This window comes from Raphanus sativus, chromosome 4, assembly GCF_000801105.2.
Source record: "Raphanus sativus cultivar WK10039 chromosome 4, ASM80110v3, whole genome shotgun sequence".
NCBI classification, from domain to species: Eukaryota; Viridiplantae; Streptophyta; class Magnoliopsida; order Brassicales; family Brassicaceae; genus Raphanus; species Raphanus sativus.
Window position 1 is genome coordinate 4,603,687 of NC_079514.1, and position 12,466 is coordinate 4,616,152.

The 12,466-nt window shown below is 34.3% G+C and overlaps 4 protein-coding genes across 4 annotated transcripts; 1 reads left to right on the forward strand and 3 right to left on the reverse strand.

Moving 5' to 3' along the window:
* Positions 1-1,312: 1,312 nt before the first annotated feature.
* LOC130510522 (putative respiratory burst oxidase homolog protein G) lies at positions 1,313-2,356 on the forward strand (the record flags this gene model as incomplete). The annotated part of the gene is made up of 2 exons (XM_057006912.1): positions 1,313-1,862; positions 2,024-2,356. Coding segments are annotated over 2 exons (660 nt in total), but the record flags the coding sequence as incomplete, so codon positions are not given.
* Positions 2,357-2,444: 88 nt separating this feature from the next.
* On the reverse strand, positions 2,445-3,508 carry LOC108849327 (acyl carrier protein 4, chloroplastic). Its single transcript, XM_018622872.2, has 4 exons — positions 3,354-3,508; positions 3,143-3,229; positions 2,935-3,057; positions 2,445-2,790 (listed from the first exon to the last, which is right to left on the reverse strand). The coding sequence occupies exons 1-4, from the start codon at positions 3,417-3,419 to the stop codon at positions 2,659-2,661; spliced, it is 408 nt and encodes a 135-aa protein (XP_018478374.1). The 5' UTR covers positions 3,420-3,508; the 3' UTR covers positions 2,445-2,658.
* Positions 3,509-4,376: 868 nt separating this feature from the next.
* LOC108852608 (CASP-like protein 1F1) lies at positions 4,377-5,898 on the reverse strand. Its single transcript, XM_018626110.2, has 3 exons — positions 5,564-5,898; positions 5,034-5,148; positions 4,377-4,820 (listed from the first exon to the last, which is right to left on the reverse strand). The coding sequence occupies exons 1-3, from the start codon at positions 5,743-5,745 to the stop codon at positions 4,605-4,607; spliced, it is 513 nt and encodes a 170-aa protein (XP_018481612.1). The 5' UTR covers positions 5,746-5,898; the 3' UTR covers positions 4,377-4,604.
* Positions 5,899-7,619: 1,721 nt separating this feature from the next.
* Positions 7,620-9,741, reverse strand: LOC108848321 (uncharacterized). The gene is made up of 4 exons (XM_018621650.2): positions 9,583-9,741; positions 8,919-9,082; positions 8,548-8,829; positions 7,620-8,458 (listed from the first exon to the last, which is right to left on the reverse strand). Exons 2-4 carry the CDS (start codon positions 9,048-9,050, stop codon positions 7,808-7,810), a joined length of 1,065 nt encoding a protein of 354 aa, XP_018477152.1. The 5' UTR covers positions 9,051-9,082; positions 9,583-9,741; the 3' UTR covers positions 7,620-7,807.
* Positions 9,742-12,466: the final 2,725 nt, after the last annotated feature.

Consider the following 12,466-nt stretch of genomic DNA (forward strand, 5'->3'; position numbering starts at 1 on the left):
ACGAAATACATATTAAAACTCATATAATAAATAAATATGTCATAATACTAGTGTCCTAACACCTTTTTATAACAACTAGTGTCCTGACACTAAAACTAAAAATTAACACCTAGACTGTTAAAGCACTTCCAATGGTAAGCTTCTCAACTATGATATCTAAGAGGCAAAAAAATTAATAATTTTAATATAATTTAATAAGTAATCAAATTTTTACCTACTAAAAAAGACTCAACAAATTAAGAGTTAACACATGTAAAAAAGTATTTTAGTTTTCTTTGTTCACTGTTCTATTATAGAGTATAAAATGAAATATGATTGAAATATTTTTATCCAATATTTATTTTTATTTTATTTTGGAGGAAAAAATAGAATCTTATATTGGAGATATTCTTAGAATTAGCCGGCTACTTCCAGCTGTTAATCAAATAGCGCGTAAATCGTCCCAACCACATAAATAAAAATACATTTTAATAGCGCGTAAATCGTCCCAACCACAGAAATAAAAATACATATCTCGTAAATGTATAAAATATTTCTAGTAGGTTGGTACGTAGATGGTACGTGATTTCCACTATGGAGAGCTTTCAAATTATAAAAACCACGTTACATCTCTGAAGTTCATTATATTAGTGATATGTAGAATCACCATACCTAACTATATAAGATATAATTAAATATATTGTTACTCAAATGACTAGAAAACATCATTTAATTAGATAATCATGTTCCCATGGGTAACCTTTGTATATACGCGATAACGTCGATCAACCACTACCTATTAAAGCTTTTAAAACTCGCCGTGACAGATTTTTTTTTTTTTTTGCTAAATGGCAGAGGTCTCAATCTATGAGATTCGCCGTGACAGAATTGTCTATGGATTTGCTTATCACTTTATAAACTTTATCTTGCTATTAAGTGCAAGATTTGCGGTCGATTAATTTTTAAGTGAATGATACATTCTTACTAAAGAAAACAAAACACGTCGAATATCTTGAGAATATAAACATGAAAGAAAAAGTACGAATTCAAAAAAAAATTAGAGTTGGTAATATTTATCCAACGAGAAACATATTTAGTTTCAAAAAAATAAACATGTAAGAAAAATATATGGTTGACGTCACAAGTAAAATTTATTAAATTAAGGCACTGTTTAAAAAAAATATTTAGTTTTTACTTATTAATTAAGCACTAGAAGTTAAATTTTCAAAATTTATGTTTCCATGGCAATGAAAGTTGGGTATGTTTATTGTTTGTTTGTTTACTTTTGAAAACTAATCTACCTAGCAGAAGTTAATGCTGTTAATTTTGAAATTCCAACGACCCATTATTCCACAGTTACCCCAAAATTATGATTGATGGTCCGTACGGCGCACCAGCACAAGAATACAAGAAATACGAGGTGGTTTTACTGGTCGGTCTTGGGATAGGTGCCACTCCGATGATCAGCATTATTAAGGACATTATCAACAATATGTATGCAATGGAAAACGCTCAACTCCACCAAATGGAGAATGGAATGCAAAGGGAGCAACAAGACAAAAACGAAAAATTCAAGACGCGAAGAGCTTACTTCTACTGGGTGACGAGGGAGCAGGGCACGTATGATTGGTTCAAAAACATCATGAACGAAATCGCAGAACGTGACGTAAACAAAATCATAGAACTACATAACTATTGCACTAGCGTATTCGAAGAAGATGACGCTCGCTCTGCCCTCATACGTATGCTTCAGTCTATAGCTTATGCCAAGAGTGGTAAGGACATTGTCTCTGAGACAAGGGTCATGTCCCACTTTGCCAAACCTAATTGGGAAGACGTGTACAACAAGATAGCCATGGATCATCCAGATGGCACTAATGTTGGTAAGTTCCCTCTCCCTCAAGCACATGTCAAATCAAGCACTGAGCTACATCTTATCTTCATATGGCACTAGCATATATTATCATGTGATTTAGCTATGTAAGGAATGGTTATGAAGAAAAGAATATGATATTAAAATGGAATTGTATATATAAACGTTCAGGAGTGTTCTATTGTGGATCACCGGTACTGACAAAGGAGTTAAGGCGTCTAGCTTTGGAATTCACACACAAGACGAAGATTAGATTCTCCTTCCACAAAGAGAACTTCTAATTAAGGACGATAAAGGTTATATCCACAATGCTGATATAAGCATGATGACCAACAAGATAATGAAATTATTGTGGAGAGTAAGTGTGTTAAATGTTTGTGTTTAAATTTTAATTTGTGTGGTTGGTTTTGTTCTTCCTTTCTGAATACAATGTGGATGGTGATGTGAAAGTATGTTATTTTTCTACATCAAGAACAAAGTATGTTTAAGAGATTTTTTGTTTAATTTTAAGTATTCAGTATTCAAAACTAAGTTCAAACTCGTCATCTCTATTTTGTTGTATATTTCTTCTTGAACAAATACAATCAATGTATCATTTGAAAAATGTGAGTAAAAAATCAATCTCAACGTGCCAAAGTTTTCTCATCATCAACATCCAATCTTAACTTCCAAAAGAGGAAAACAAAAAATAATAACATGGTCTAACAAAACCAAAATAAAATGATCTGAAATCAAGATAGCTCAGAAAGAAGGAAAAAAAGAAAAAAGACAGCCGGTTTGTGTTAAACCGGGATAGTTTACGAAGCTTAGGCCGCAGGTGTCTTCTGAACAAGATCCTCAATCAAATCAGCCGCCTCTTGAATCGTCGAAATGTTCTGAGCATCAGCTTCCTCCACACTTATGTTAAACTTCTCCTCCAAAGCCATCACTATCTCTACCTACATCCATATCCCACCCGGCAAAACTTTTAGCGAGTACTCAATTAACTAATAACAAACCATTAGGTTACAAAACCGATAAGGCTACTGTAATGGTTGGCTTAAACATCACGTTAACATGAAAAGATAGAGAGCATAACATACGGTGTCGAGAGAATCAGCTCCAAGAGCAGAGAACTTGGACTCAGCAGTGAGCGCAGTGTCGGCCGACAAAGCCAATTGTTCCCTTACAATGTCACTCACTTTCTGCACGGTCTCTGGTTTTGCCTGTATTTATTAAAGCTAACATGTTACAATCCAACTTATTGCATTTCTCATACAATTCAACTTTAGGTTCAAATAAATTACTTACTGCACAACTGATCTGAAGACGAAGCTTCTTTGAAGACTGAAAACGTCCAAAGGAGATAGACTGGAAACTCAAGGGTTTTCTTAACACCTAATGATTAAACAGTATTCAAGGGTAATTGCGTTATTTGGTCATGGCTTTTAAACATTATATTGGTCACAATAGATAGATGTACGTATAAACTATATATTGAGTTTACAGAGGAGAATGTCACCTGAGAAATTCTTGTAGGGAGGGAGGGAGCTTTGAAGCTTAGAGAACTGGTTGATAGGGAAGCCATTGAAGGAGATGTAGTTCAATACACAGCTCAGAGACGCAAAAGATAATTTGGCTTCTCCTAATGCAACCAATAATTGGATAAGAAGAAAGATATTTATTTGTTGGAAAGTAAAGGACGCGGATACGGCGCCGTTTTGCGTAAGACGCAAGAACAAGTCCCTCTGTTTTGTGGCCGAGGTTAGTTCTTGCGGATTCAGGCCTATCTTCGGCACATGTTGCTATGGGTCCTACATTTTGTGAAGTGTATGATCGAACTTTTATTTTTGCAACTTCTAAGACATGCATAAACCAAAATACAAGCTCTTTCAACGGGCCATATCGGTTCTTGGTCGTGTCTTGTTTAAATTTTCCTTGGACGATCCATTGATGATGTCTTTTGCGATAATATCTTCTGTTCCCTCAAACTTTATCTAGAAAAACTATATGGTGAGTATCTTAGACCATTAGACCATGATTAACCGGGATTCTTAGGGGTGGGGTTCTATTTATTTAAGAACCGGTTCTTAACTTTTTCTTTTGTTAAAATTAAAAACCGGTTCTTAAATTCCGCTGAGAATCCCATTCTTAAGAACTTCCATTAATCATGTTCTTAGTAATATATTACTTAAAAAGAATATTTTAATTCAGATCAGATATAATTTCAGATTTTTGATACCATGCGCGTTTTGATACCCTAATTTGGTTCAGATCAGATATAATTTGAATTCAGATATAGGATTTCAGATTTTTTGGCCATGCCTAATAAGTAAATTATAATAAAATATGAAAAATACAAGATCCGACTAAAATAACCTAAAGACATTTTTTTTATTAAAAAAACTTTGGTGCTGATAACATAAAGACTATACGACAAATATCATACCTTTGGTGCTGATAATTTTTTACAAACGTTTGTGTTTGTAAGAAGACTTTTTTATTATTATCTAATAAATAAATTTGAAGTCTAGCAATCATTTGAATATAGAGAGGGGTTGATTAGTATTGAAATGCACACGTAACAAGAGTCCCAAATGAAGACGAGACTTGAACATAACAAATAACAAGAGTCTCAAGGACAAACATTTCACGGAAGGATACAATTTCTTTCTTTTGATTTTTCATCTTATAATAGTAAGTAGTATAAGAAAGCTTGAAAAATCATGAGAATTTAAGCAAATGTATAATATGAAAACGTAAAGAAAGTTAATCAGAAATGACGAGCAGCTGAGGCAGTTAAGACTGTAAGGATGAACAAGAGGAGAAAAGATGCGAAGGACAAAGCGAGTGAGAGAGTAACACGGTTACAGTAATTATGGACGTAGCCGCATATCGGTAGCCAACCGGCGTGTGTATTACCATACTTGCCGATGTAACCATCCGACATGGCCGCAGAGAAAGACGATATAGCCGTCAATGTCGTGAGCTGTACAACATTATTAAACTCTCTTAGGCTAATCTTGATAAAAATATTTTTTGGACAATTTGGAGGCCAATGTGTATAGTAACTATCTAAATTTTGAGGGTCTCTGTATAGTAAATTTTGAGGGTTAAAGCGAATGTTTCTTTCGACTTTGCCATAAGCTATTTATATCGTCCATATCTTATATTCAAATAGAAAAGGTGGAGAAATAATTACCAAATCAAAGAAGAAGAGTGCAAAAACAAGTCCTCTTCTACGGACAGCTAAACAAGCCCATACGAGCGTAAACAATGTCATGCCGGCGATAGCTATTTCTGCGTACACCAAATACCTGCGAAACATATCAAAGCAATTACACACTTTCCTGGTTACACCATTTAAGGTTGTCCATGTTTTAGGTTCGAAGAGGTCGCAAACACGAGACAAATCAATGAAATAATGATAAACGAGATGTGAATGAATGAGACATGAAAATTTCAAGTATGGAATTATTTTACATATCTTTTGAAAAAAAAAATATTTTACATATTCTTCTACGTCACAATAGAGAGATATATCTTCTTTAATACTTCTCCATTTTCGCAAAATTTCCTACCAGAGTGTGTGAATTAATGATTTTCCAAACGTACTTTAATGTGCTTCGGTGAAATTCCATCGGACGCAGATTGATGATGCGTCGATCTTTTTTTAATTCACTAATTAGATAAGTATATGTGCACCTTGATAAAATGAGCAAAATAGTATACCTAAAGGCAGATGAGTAGTCGTATTTAGCCTCAAAATTAATGCCATAAACAGAGGCGACTTCATGGTTAGTGATCGTGAGCCCCATGGAGGCCAATGCAGTGCCAATGGCTAATACTCTCATCGATACTTGAACCCCAAGATTCATTAAAGGCGTTCTTCTCCCATCATTTGCTCCCATCATTATTCAGATTAATCAAGATTTTACTTTCCTTAAGATAAAGAACACAAGGGGACAAATGATACAAATAAGACAAATATATGGTTGTTGTTTGTTGTGGTTGTTGTTGTGTAAGATCCCAAAACTTTGCCAAGACAAGAGAAAGAGAAGTGGCATGGATAAGAAGAGATAAAGCGAGCATGATTTTATAGCAAATTAACATGTGGATGAGATTGCAAAACAAGATATTTGAGGACGTTGGATGATCGAATCCTCTGCCTAAACAGCTGGGCACTTTCCGTTTGAATACATTCAAATTGGTAACAAATCTTTGAATATATATGTGTGTATACATATATATATATAGTGTATACACGTCATTTTAAAACATTATTTGGTATTTTAAAAAGGAATCTGGATAATTAAATTATTATCTGTTAATTATGTTATTACAATGCTTAGAAATATTGTATAAATGATTATACAACCGAAAGTTTGAATTCTAAACTATAGAATTATAAAGTTGTAAAAGTTATAAAGTTTATCTTCTAAACATTAAATCTATTTTTTTTTTACTATTTTAAAGTTTAAAATTTATATTTAGAGTTTATAGTTAAATTCAGTTGTAACGTATGTATAACTCAGCCGTAAAGTATACATAAGTTAGCCATAACATATATGAATGGTATAAGTTAGCCGTAGTGTTCATATAAGTCAGCCGTTAAATGTAATTTTTCGCGATGTTTCGTATTTTGGACATGAATAAAAATCATTTTTTCAACTCTGAACACAATATTAAAACTCTAATAGTTTTTTAAATTTGAATTTCAAACCTTAATTATCAACTATAAGCGATGTTTTGGAACCAAATTCTTACGTGGCGTCGAGTTTTTGTTTATCGTGGCATTAAAAAGTAACAACATTTTTGTAAATATGTTTTTTCATAACGTAAAAAAGCATGGTTGGTATTAAAAATGGTAGTAATAAAAAAATTGTATGTTTTTCCTTAATTATTTTAAAATATGTAATGCTGGAGTAAACTTTCCAATAAAAACCTGAATAATAAAATAACTTAGATTATACCCAGTAGTTGATAATTATATTATTATATCGAATTCATTCATTTACAAGTTTTCAAAATAAACAAAACAGTACATATTTTGTAGATCATATATACAAAACTAACAAAACTTACAGATATAGATTTTATTTGTTTAACATTTTAGTAAATAAATATATAAATTAAGTTCTATTGAACTTTTAAATAATAATTTGATTAAGGTTTAATTATCTCTGCACGTTTCCTCACATCTTTTTTTGTCTTCTTGGCAGATTCTGTTGTTCGCTCCTCTATAGCAGCACCATCCATATTCTCTTTTTTCGCAGAACGATACTTTTTTTGTAAACATACCTTTGAGACTAAAACCTATATAAAAGACAATAGAAACAAATTAATTAAAACACTATAGACAAAATGATTGTGTTTATAATGATGATAAAAGGTTGAATGAAACCTAAACTATGGATAACCTACATTCATGGACACTAACGAATGAAACCAGGACAATACAAAATAAAACAAATTTCACTGACGACATTGTAATCTACTTTTTGTTGTTTTAAGGAATTGGTGTTCGTGAATATATATATATATATATGTGTGTATAATTAATGGTAGATTTGTTGTAGGGAAATCTAAACAATTTTATTCTATTTTTGTTCTAAGATATTGACGCCTAATTTATTTTGAGACATTTTTGATGGTTTTGATTTGATATAAAACCACCTAAATATGACAATCAACGCCAGCCATATATGTTGTTGAAAGGTCTGTAGCTAAAATAGAATAGAGATGGTTAGGGACAAATTTTGTTTCTTACTAATCATACGTTTTGAAATGGCGAATCAAGTATTTATTTAATAAACCAAGTCTTTTACATTTAGAGACAGTTTCAACATTTTAGAAATGAATTTATTCTAGTTTTTCTCAAACATATAGAAACTTTTACAAATACAATCTCTCCAAAACAAGAAGAAAAACAATTATATATATATATTCGAGATCTTCTTGAAGAAATCAAAATATTTAGCAGACAACATTAGTTGCTCCGGTAGAGACAGGACTTGCTGTTTCAAGCAACATGGGGTTCCATTTCATCACCACTTTGTCACCGCACCTTCCATCCGATGATGAAACTCCGGGGAACTGCATCGGAGTTGCTTCAACAGACGAAGGGTTTGGTACAACAGCCAATGATGTCATCTTCTTCTGAGCTGCCGACTTGAGCCTATACCTCTCTGCTCTTGACCCAATCACCTGTCCCATAACCGATGCTGCTATGGTAAACACCATCGCCATCTTAGGCATCAACACCGACTTCCTCAGTATCCCTATGAAAGGAACGGCTGCGTGAAGGGCTATAAACCAAGATGCAGAGAACTTTTCGGTGTGCTCTCTCCAGACCCCAAGAGGAACGTTTAGCGCCATGCCGAGCATCCCTATCACAAGAACTTTGGATGATAAAGGCTGCGGGCGGAGGTTCTTGGCGAAAGCTGTTTTTGATATGGCTGCTCGAGCTGCTACTATTGCTTTAGGGCACTTGTAATGCATCCCTGGAGGTGGCTGCAGGATCTTCGCCACGAGCGGCGCCACACCGCTTACAGCTCGGTACGATTTCGCAATGGGGCAGTTTCCTGTTTGTAGCCAGTCGTCACTCATAGATTCGTGGTTTCCTCCCTGAAAAGAGCAGCCATGAGCATTTAGCTCCTATCCTAATGTGCATTGATTAGGGAAGAAGAAACATGTTTGAGCAAAAGAAGGTTTACCTTGGAAGAATCCTTGTTGTTTTTGGAAGAGTCAGAGTTTCTCTTTTGGTTTTTAAACATGTGAGAAAACGCATCGAATCCAAAAGGGCCTCCAGGTCCAAAAGATGAGAGACTGATGGTGGCGGCCTTAGCAGCGAGTGGATTGAACAGAGGGACGGGCTTCTCAGCTTCAGGTCTGGCCCTGTCAGAGAGTGGGACAACACCATCTTGGCCGTGGAAAAGCCTAAACGCGGTATCAAAATTGGGTCCATCCTCGAATATAGGCCCTTGACCTGCTGGTGCCTGGAAAGGGAATTAAAAAAAAAAGTCAATGATGAGAAGATACGATCAGAAACAATACACACTGCAAAAGGACTTTTAAGTTAACTTACAGGGATGGGGAAAGGCAAGGAGGAAGAGAAGGAGAGATTAGTGGGCTCATTGATGTTCCTCAAGAAAGGGCATCGGAGAATGTCAAACTGAGAAGCCGCCATGTCGTTGGAGTCTCCCGAACAATTAGCCATTCTTTGTTGTGTTGGAAAAAAAGGAGAAGAATCTGAAGATGAACAACAAAGAAGAAGCAAAAGGAATCATAAGAAACGAGTCCTCCTTACTAAAATGACATCAACAGTAAAACCAAAATCAAAGGCAGAGTAGTTAGTATAGGATAATGGGGGCAAAGTATTTAACTTTGTATTGAGAAAGGTTTAGATGCTCCCAAAGCTTGAAGCTTTGATAGACATCACTATACCAAAATCGAATTTCCAGATTATAGAGCCGAAAAGTCGTTAAATTGAAGAACAAATTGGGATATAATTGAAACTGTCAGAATCAAAAAGGAACCACATTTGAGACCCATTATGTGTTAGAGAGCAGAGCCACACAGAAGCAATATGAACAAACCTAAAACGAAAGCAATCGTGCCGTATTCAATTTCAAACAAATCAGAATCAGTAGAGCTATGAGCAGAGTAAGCTCCACCGACGAATTGAAAAAATTGAGATCTAGCACAAATTGGGGAAAATGGGTAGAGAGGCGAAGGGAGAAGAAACTTACGGATAAGAGACGGAAGACGCCGACGACGGAGGAACAAAGTGATGAGAGGAAGAGGCGTGTGGGAGGAACGATTCGATGAGAAAAGAATCGCTTCAAGGAAAGAGGTGGATGGATGAGCTGTTAGGTGGAGAAGATTGGGTTTTTGTTGATTTTTTTAATATTTATTTAATTTTAAGCTGCTTGGAGAAACTTTTCTTTACCTGCTTCGTGCTGACCACGTGCTATCTTCTCTGATCAGCCATCTACTTTGACAATTTTGCAATAATTAATGCAATTTGTGCATATGCATTTTTACAATAGTCGCATATAGGCCATTATTTTTTGTCAAAGTCTTTGCCACATTTTCTTTGTTTTGTTTTTTTCAACGGAAGTTAAGGGATGGCGATTAACTCTCCCGTTCCGTCGTGTTTCCTACTTTTGACTCCAATGATTCCGTTTTCATTTTGCTTCAGACATTTAAGATTTTGGTAACATTGAATTTTGTTTTAATTTTGTGTGTACTTGGGTGAGAAAAAGAAAAAAAAAAAAAACAACGCATAACACTTTTTATAATAAGGCCTAACTTATCCTACATGCCTGTTAATTTTGTTTGTTTGCTCAAAGTTTACAAAAATATATCTATTGGACTTTGAGCCCAATGATGGGTTTTTCTTTGTTTGTGGGGGAAGCGCAATGATTGGACTTCTCAATGCATAGTTTTTCTTAGTCCAGTTGGCATGAAGTTTCAAACTCAGATATGGATAAGTTGTTAATTCACATATGTAATGGTGCCTACTGAAAAAAAAAAGAACTGACCAAAAATTTGAGTTCCTTCCTTTCCCTAGTCCTGCGGTGAAGGTTCATTAGGCTTTGAAGACTGCATGATCTTTGCATATAAATGTCTAAGCAATGTCATACAAAACAAAGTTGGCCATGCCTCCTACTATACGACAAATTTATCACTATCAAGTTCTGGAGTATTATTGAGATGAAAGTATGATGTGAAGTGAATGGAAATGTAACCAGTCCAACTTTTAAGCTCCACCACAACAATTGTGTACTGTTTTATATCACAAAGGGTGAGGAGTGAGGACATAAGGTGGAAAAAATATCTACTAAAGGGCAAAGCACTTTAAATGGACGATGCATTAAGGGTAACACACTACTATTATATATACACAATTAGTCAGTCTTCATCCATTTTTCCTGTCAGAATAAGTCTTGAACTTATTATTTCACCCCTTTAATCAATATTAATACTATATAGGGCTTAAGGGATAGCTTTGTTTTCCTTTTATTTCTTGCACCATTAACCATTTTTTGTTAATTGGTATTTGTATATTTGTTCACTTATAAGTGCATCCTTGACCTTGTGTTTGTGATGCTTGTGAATGAATCTTTGAACCTAAAATATTCAGTCTGAAGACCATAAAAGTTGGGACTTTGTTGTTATTTTAGTGATTAAATTGTATGTATTTAGGAATATTTTTGGTTTCAATCATAATTTAATAAAATGATCACAACAGATAATATAACCTTTGTTCCGTGTTTAGCAAAGTATGCCACTCACTAAAGCTCTATTCTTCGAGCTATATTTGATTGGTGATTCATAGGAGGACAACGAAATAAAGCTCTTTGTTAGCAGTAAAGCATACTCCAGCATCCCTAATAGTTTCGCATATATCCCTGATTTGATCATTTATTATTTGCAACAGCATTCTTAAGATTGAATAATATTTTGTAAGTGCCTTGCTTAAATCTTATATGCCGGTATATGTATTCTGATTCTGATTTACTGCTTATGTATGGAGCATGAAGCAGATGCTCTTCTCCTACAGTGCTTACAACTTATAGCTCTCAGTTAAATATATTTGAATTTGAAAGTGAGGACGAGGAGGAATGGTTGGCAACGAATTTTAACCGTCTAATAAGGAATCTGCATGGTTGGATGGAACCACTCCCTTTGACCGTAGAAGAACCACAGAGACTCCATAAAGTAAAAGTTTCATTGCTAATTATCTACTTATTTTAATGCAATACTTTATTTAATCAGTCAATTAGTCTTTGATCAATTGAGTGAGACTATAAACGAAAGGTGGAAACAATAATCAAGATGCAAATGGGTTTTCATTAGTCAATCCTTTTCATACACTTTTTGTTTCAACCAGACGTTTTCTGTTTCTCCTTTGATAGGTTATTTAATTTGTTATATTTTAATTTTCTCAAAGTTAATTACATTAAGCGATGAATTGATACTACGTATAAGCTTATAAACTGAACACTACACTTCATCACAAAAAGGAAGATGATTTATTCCACTGATTTATCTCACTAATTAGATGGAATTTCTTATTGAAAATGTTATATTACATGCTTATACTAATTATAGCAATTGTTACGATTCACATGAACATGCTAATTTTCAGCAGTGGTGACTATGTGACCTCAATAGGTGCATGTGGCATACTATATCACGCCACATGATATTCAAATTTACAGTTATTAAGAGTCTGCCTTGATGTGTTCCACAAAAAAAAAAGAGTCTGCCTTGAAATGGCAAAGAACAATGAAAGTAAAATCGCGTGACTGGCTCATTCTCACCAATTTCAAACAATATTGTATTATTTACATACGTAAAGATCCGATGGTGGTCATGAGGCATCACCATAATGCCTGAAAGGAAGTAGCGTTGATGATAATAACCTTGTCAATAATTAACATGCCACATTTCATTTTTCTAATAGTACTCAATACTCACTATCAGGTTAATTCAAGTTTATATAGTGCTAATAAAGGGTTCTCTTTTATAGTTTAACTTTTTATCTTTTATACCCAATAGGCTCTAGTAAATGGTTTATTTTACGGTAAAAATAGACGGAGTTAGAGTATATGTGTTAACGGGGTC

Excerpts from the sequence above, each read along its gene's own strand:
- LOC108848321 (XM_018621650.2), bottom strand. The coding sequence starts at position 9,050 with ATGGCTAATTGTTCGGGAGACTCCAACGACATGGCGGCTTCTCAGTTT. Across the intron at positions 8,830-8,918 it reads CCTTGCCTTTCCCCATCCCT|GCACCAGCAGGTCAAGGGCC; the intron begins GTAAGTTAACTT and ends TTCCCTTTCCAG. Across the intron at positions 8,459-8,547 it reads ACAACAAGGATTCTTCCAAG|GGAGGAAACCACGAATCTAT; the intron begins GTAAACCTTCTT and ends TGCTCTTTTCAG.
- LOC108852608 (XM_018626110.2), bottom strand. The coding sequence starts at position 5,745 with ATGATGGGAGCAAATGATGGGAGAAGAACGCCTTTAATGAATCTTGGG. Across the intron at positions 5,149-5,563 it reads GACTACTCATCTGCCTTTAG|GTATTTGGTGTACGCAGAAA; the intron begins GTATACTATTTT and ends TATGTTTCGCAG. Across the intron at positions 4,821-5,033 it reads CACTCTTCTTCTTTGATTTG|CTCACGACATTGACGGCTAT; the intron begins GTAATTATTTCT and ends AATGTTGTACAG.
- LOC108849327 (XM_018622872.2), bottom strand. The coding sequence starts at position 3,419 with ATGGCTTCCCTATCAACCAGTTCTCTAAGCTTCAAAGCTCCCTCCCTC. Across the intron at positions 3,230-3,353 it reads TCCCTACAAGAATTTCTCAG|GTGTTAAGAAAACCCTTGAG; the intron begins GTGACATTCTCC and ends TTTAATCATTAG. Across the intron at positions 3,058-3,142 it reads GTCTTCAGATCAGTTGTGCA|GCAAAACCAGAGACCGTGCA; the intron begins GTAAGTAATTTA and ends TAATAAATACAG.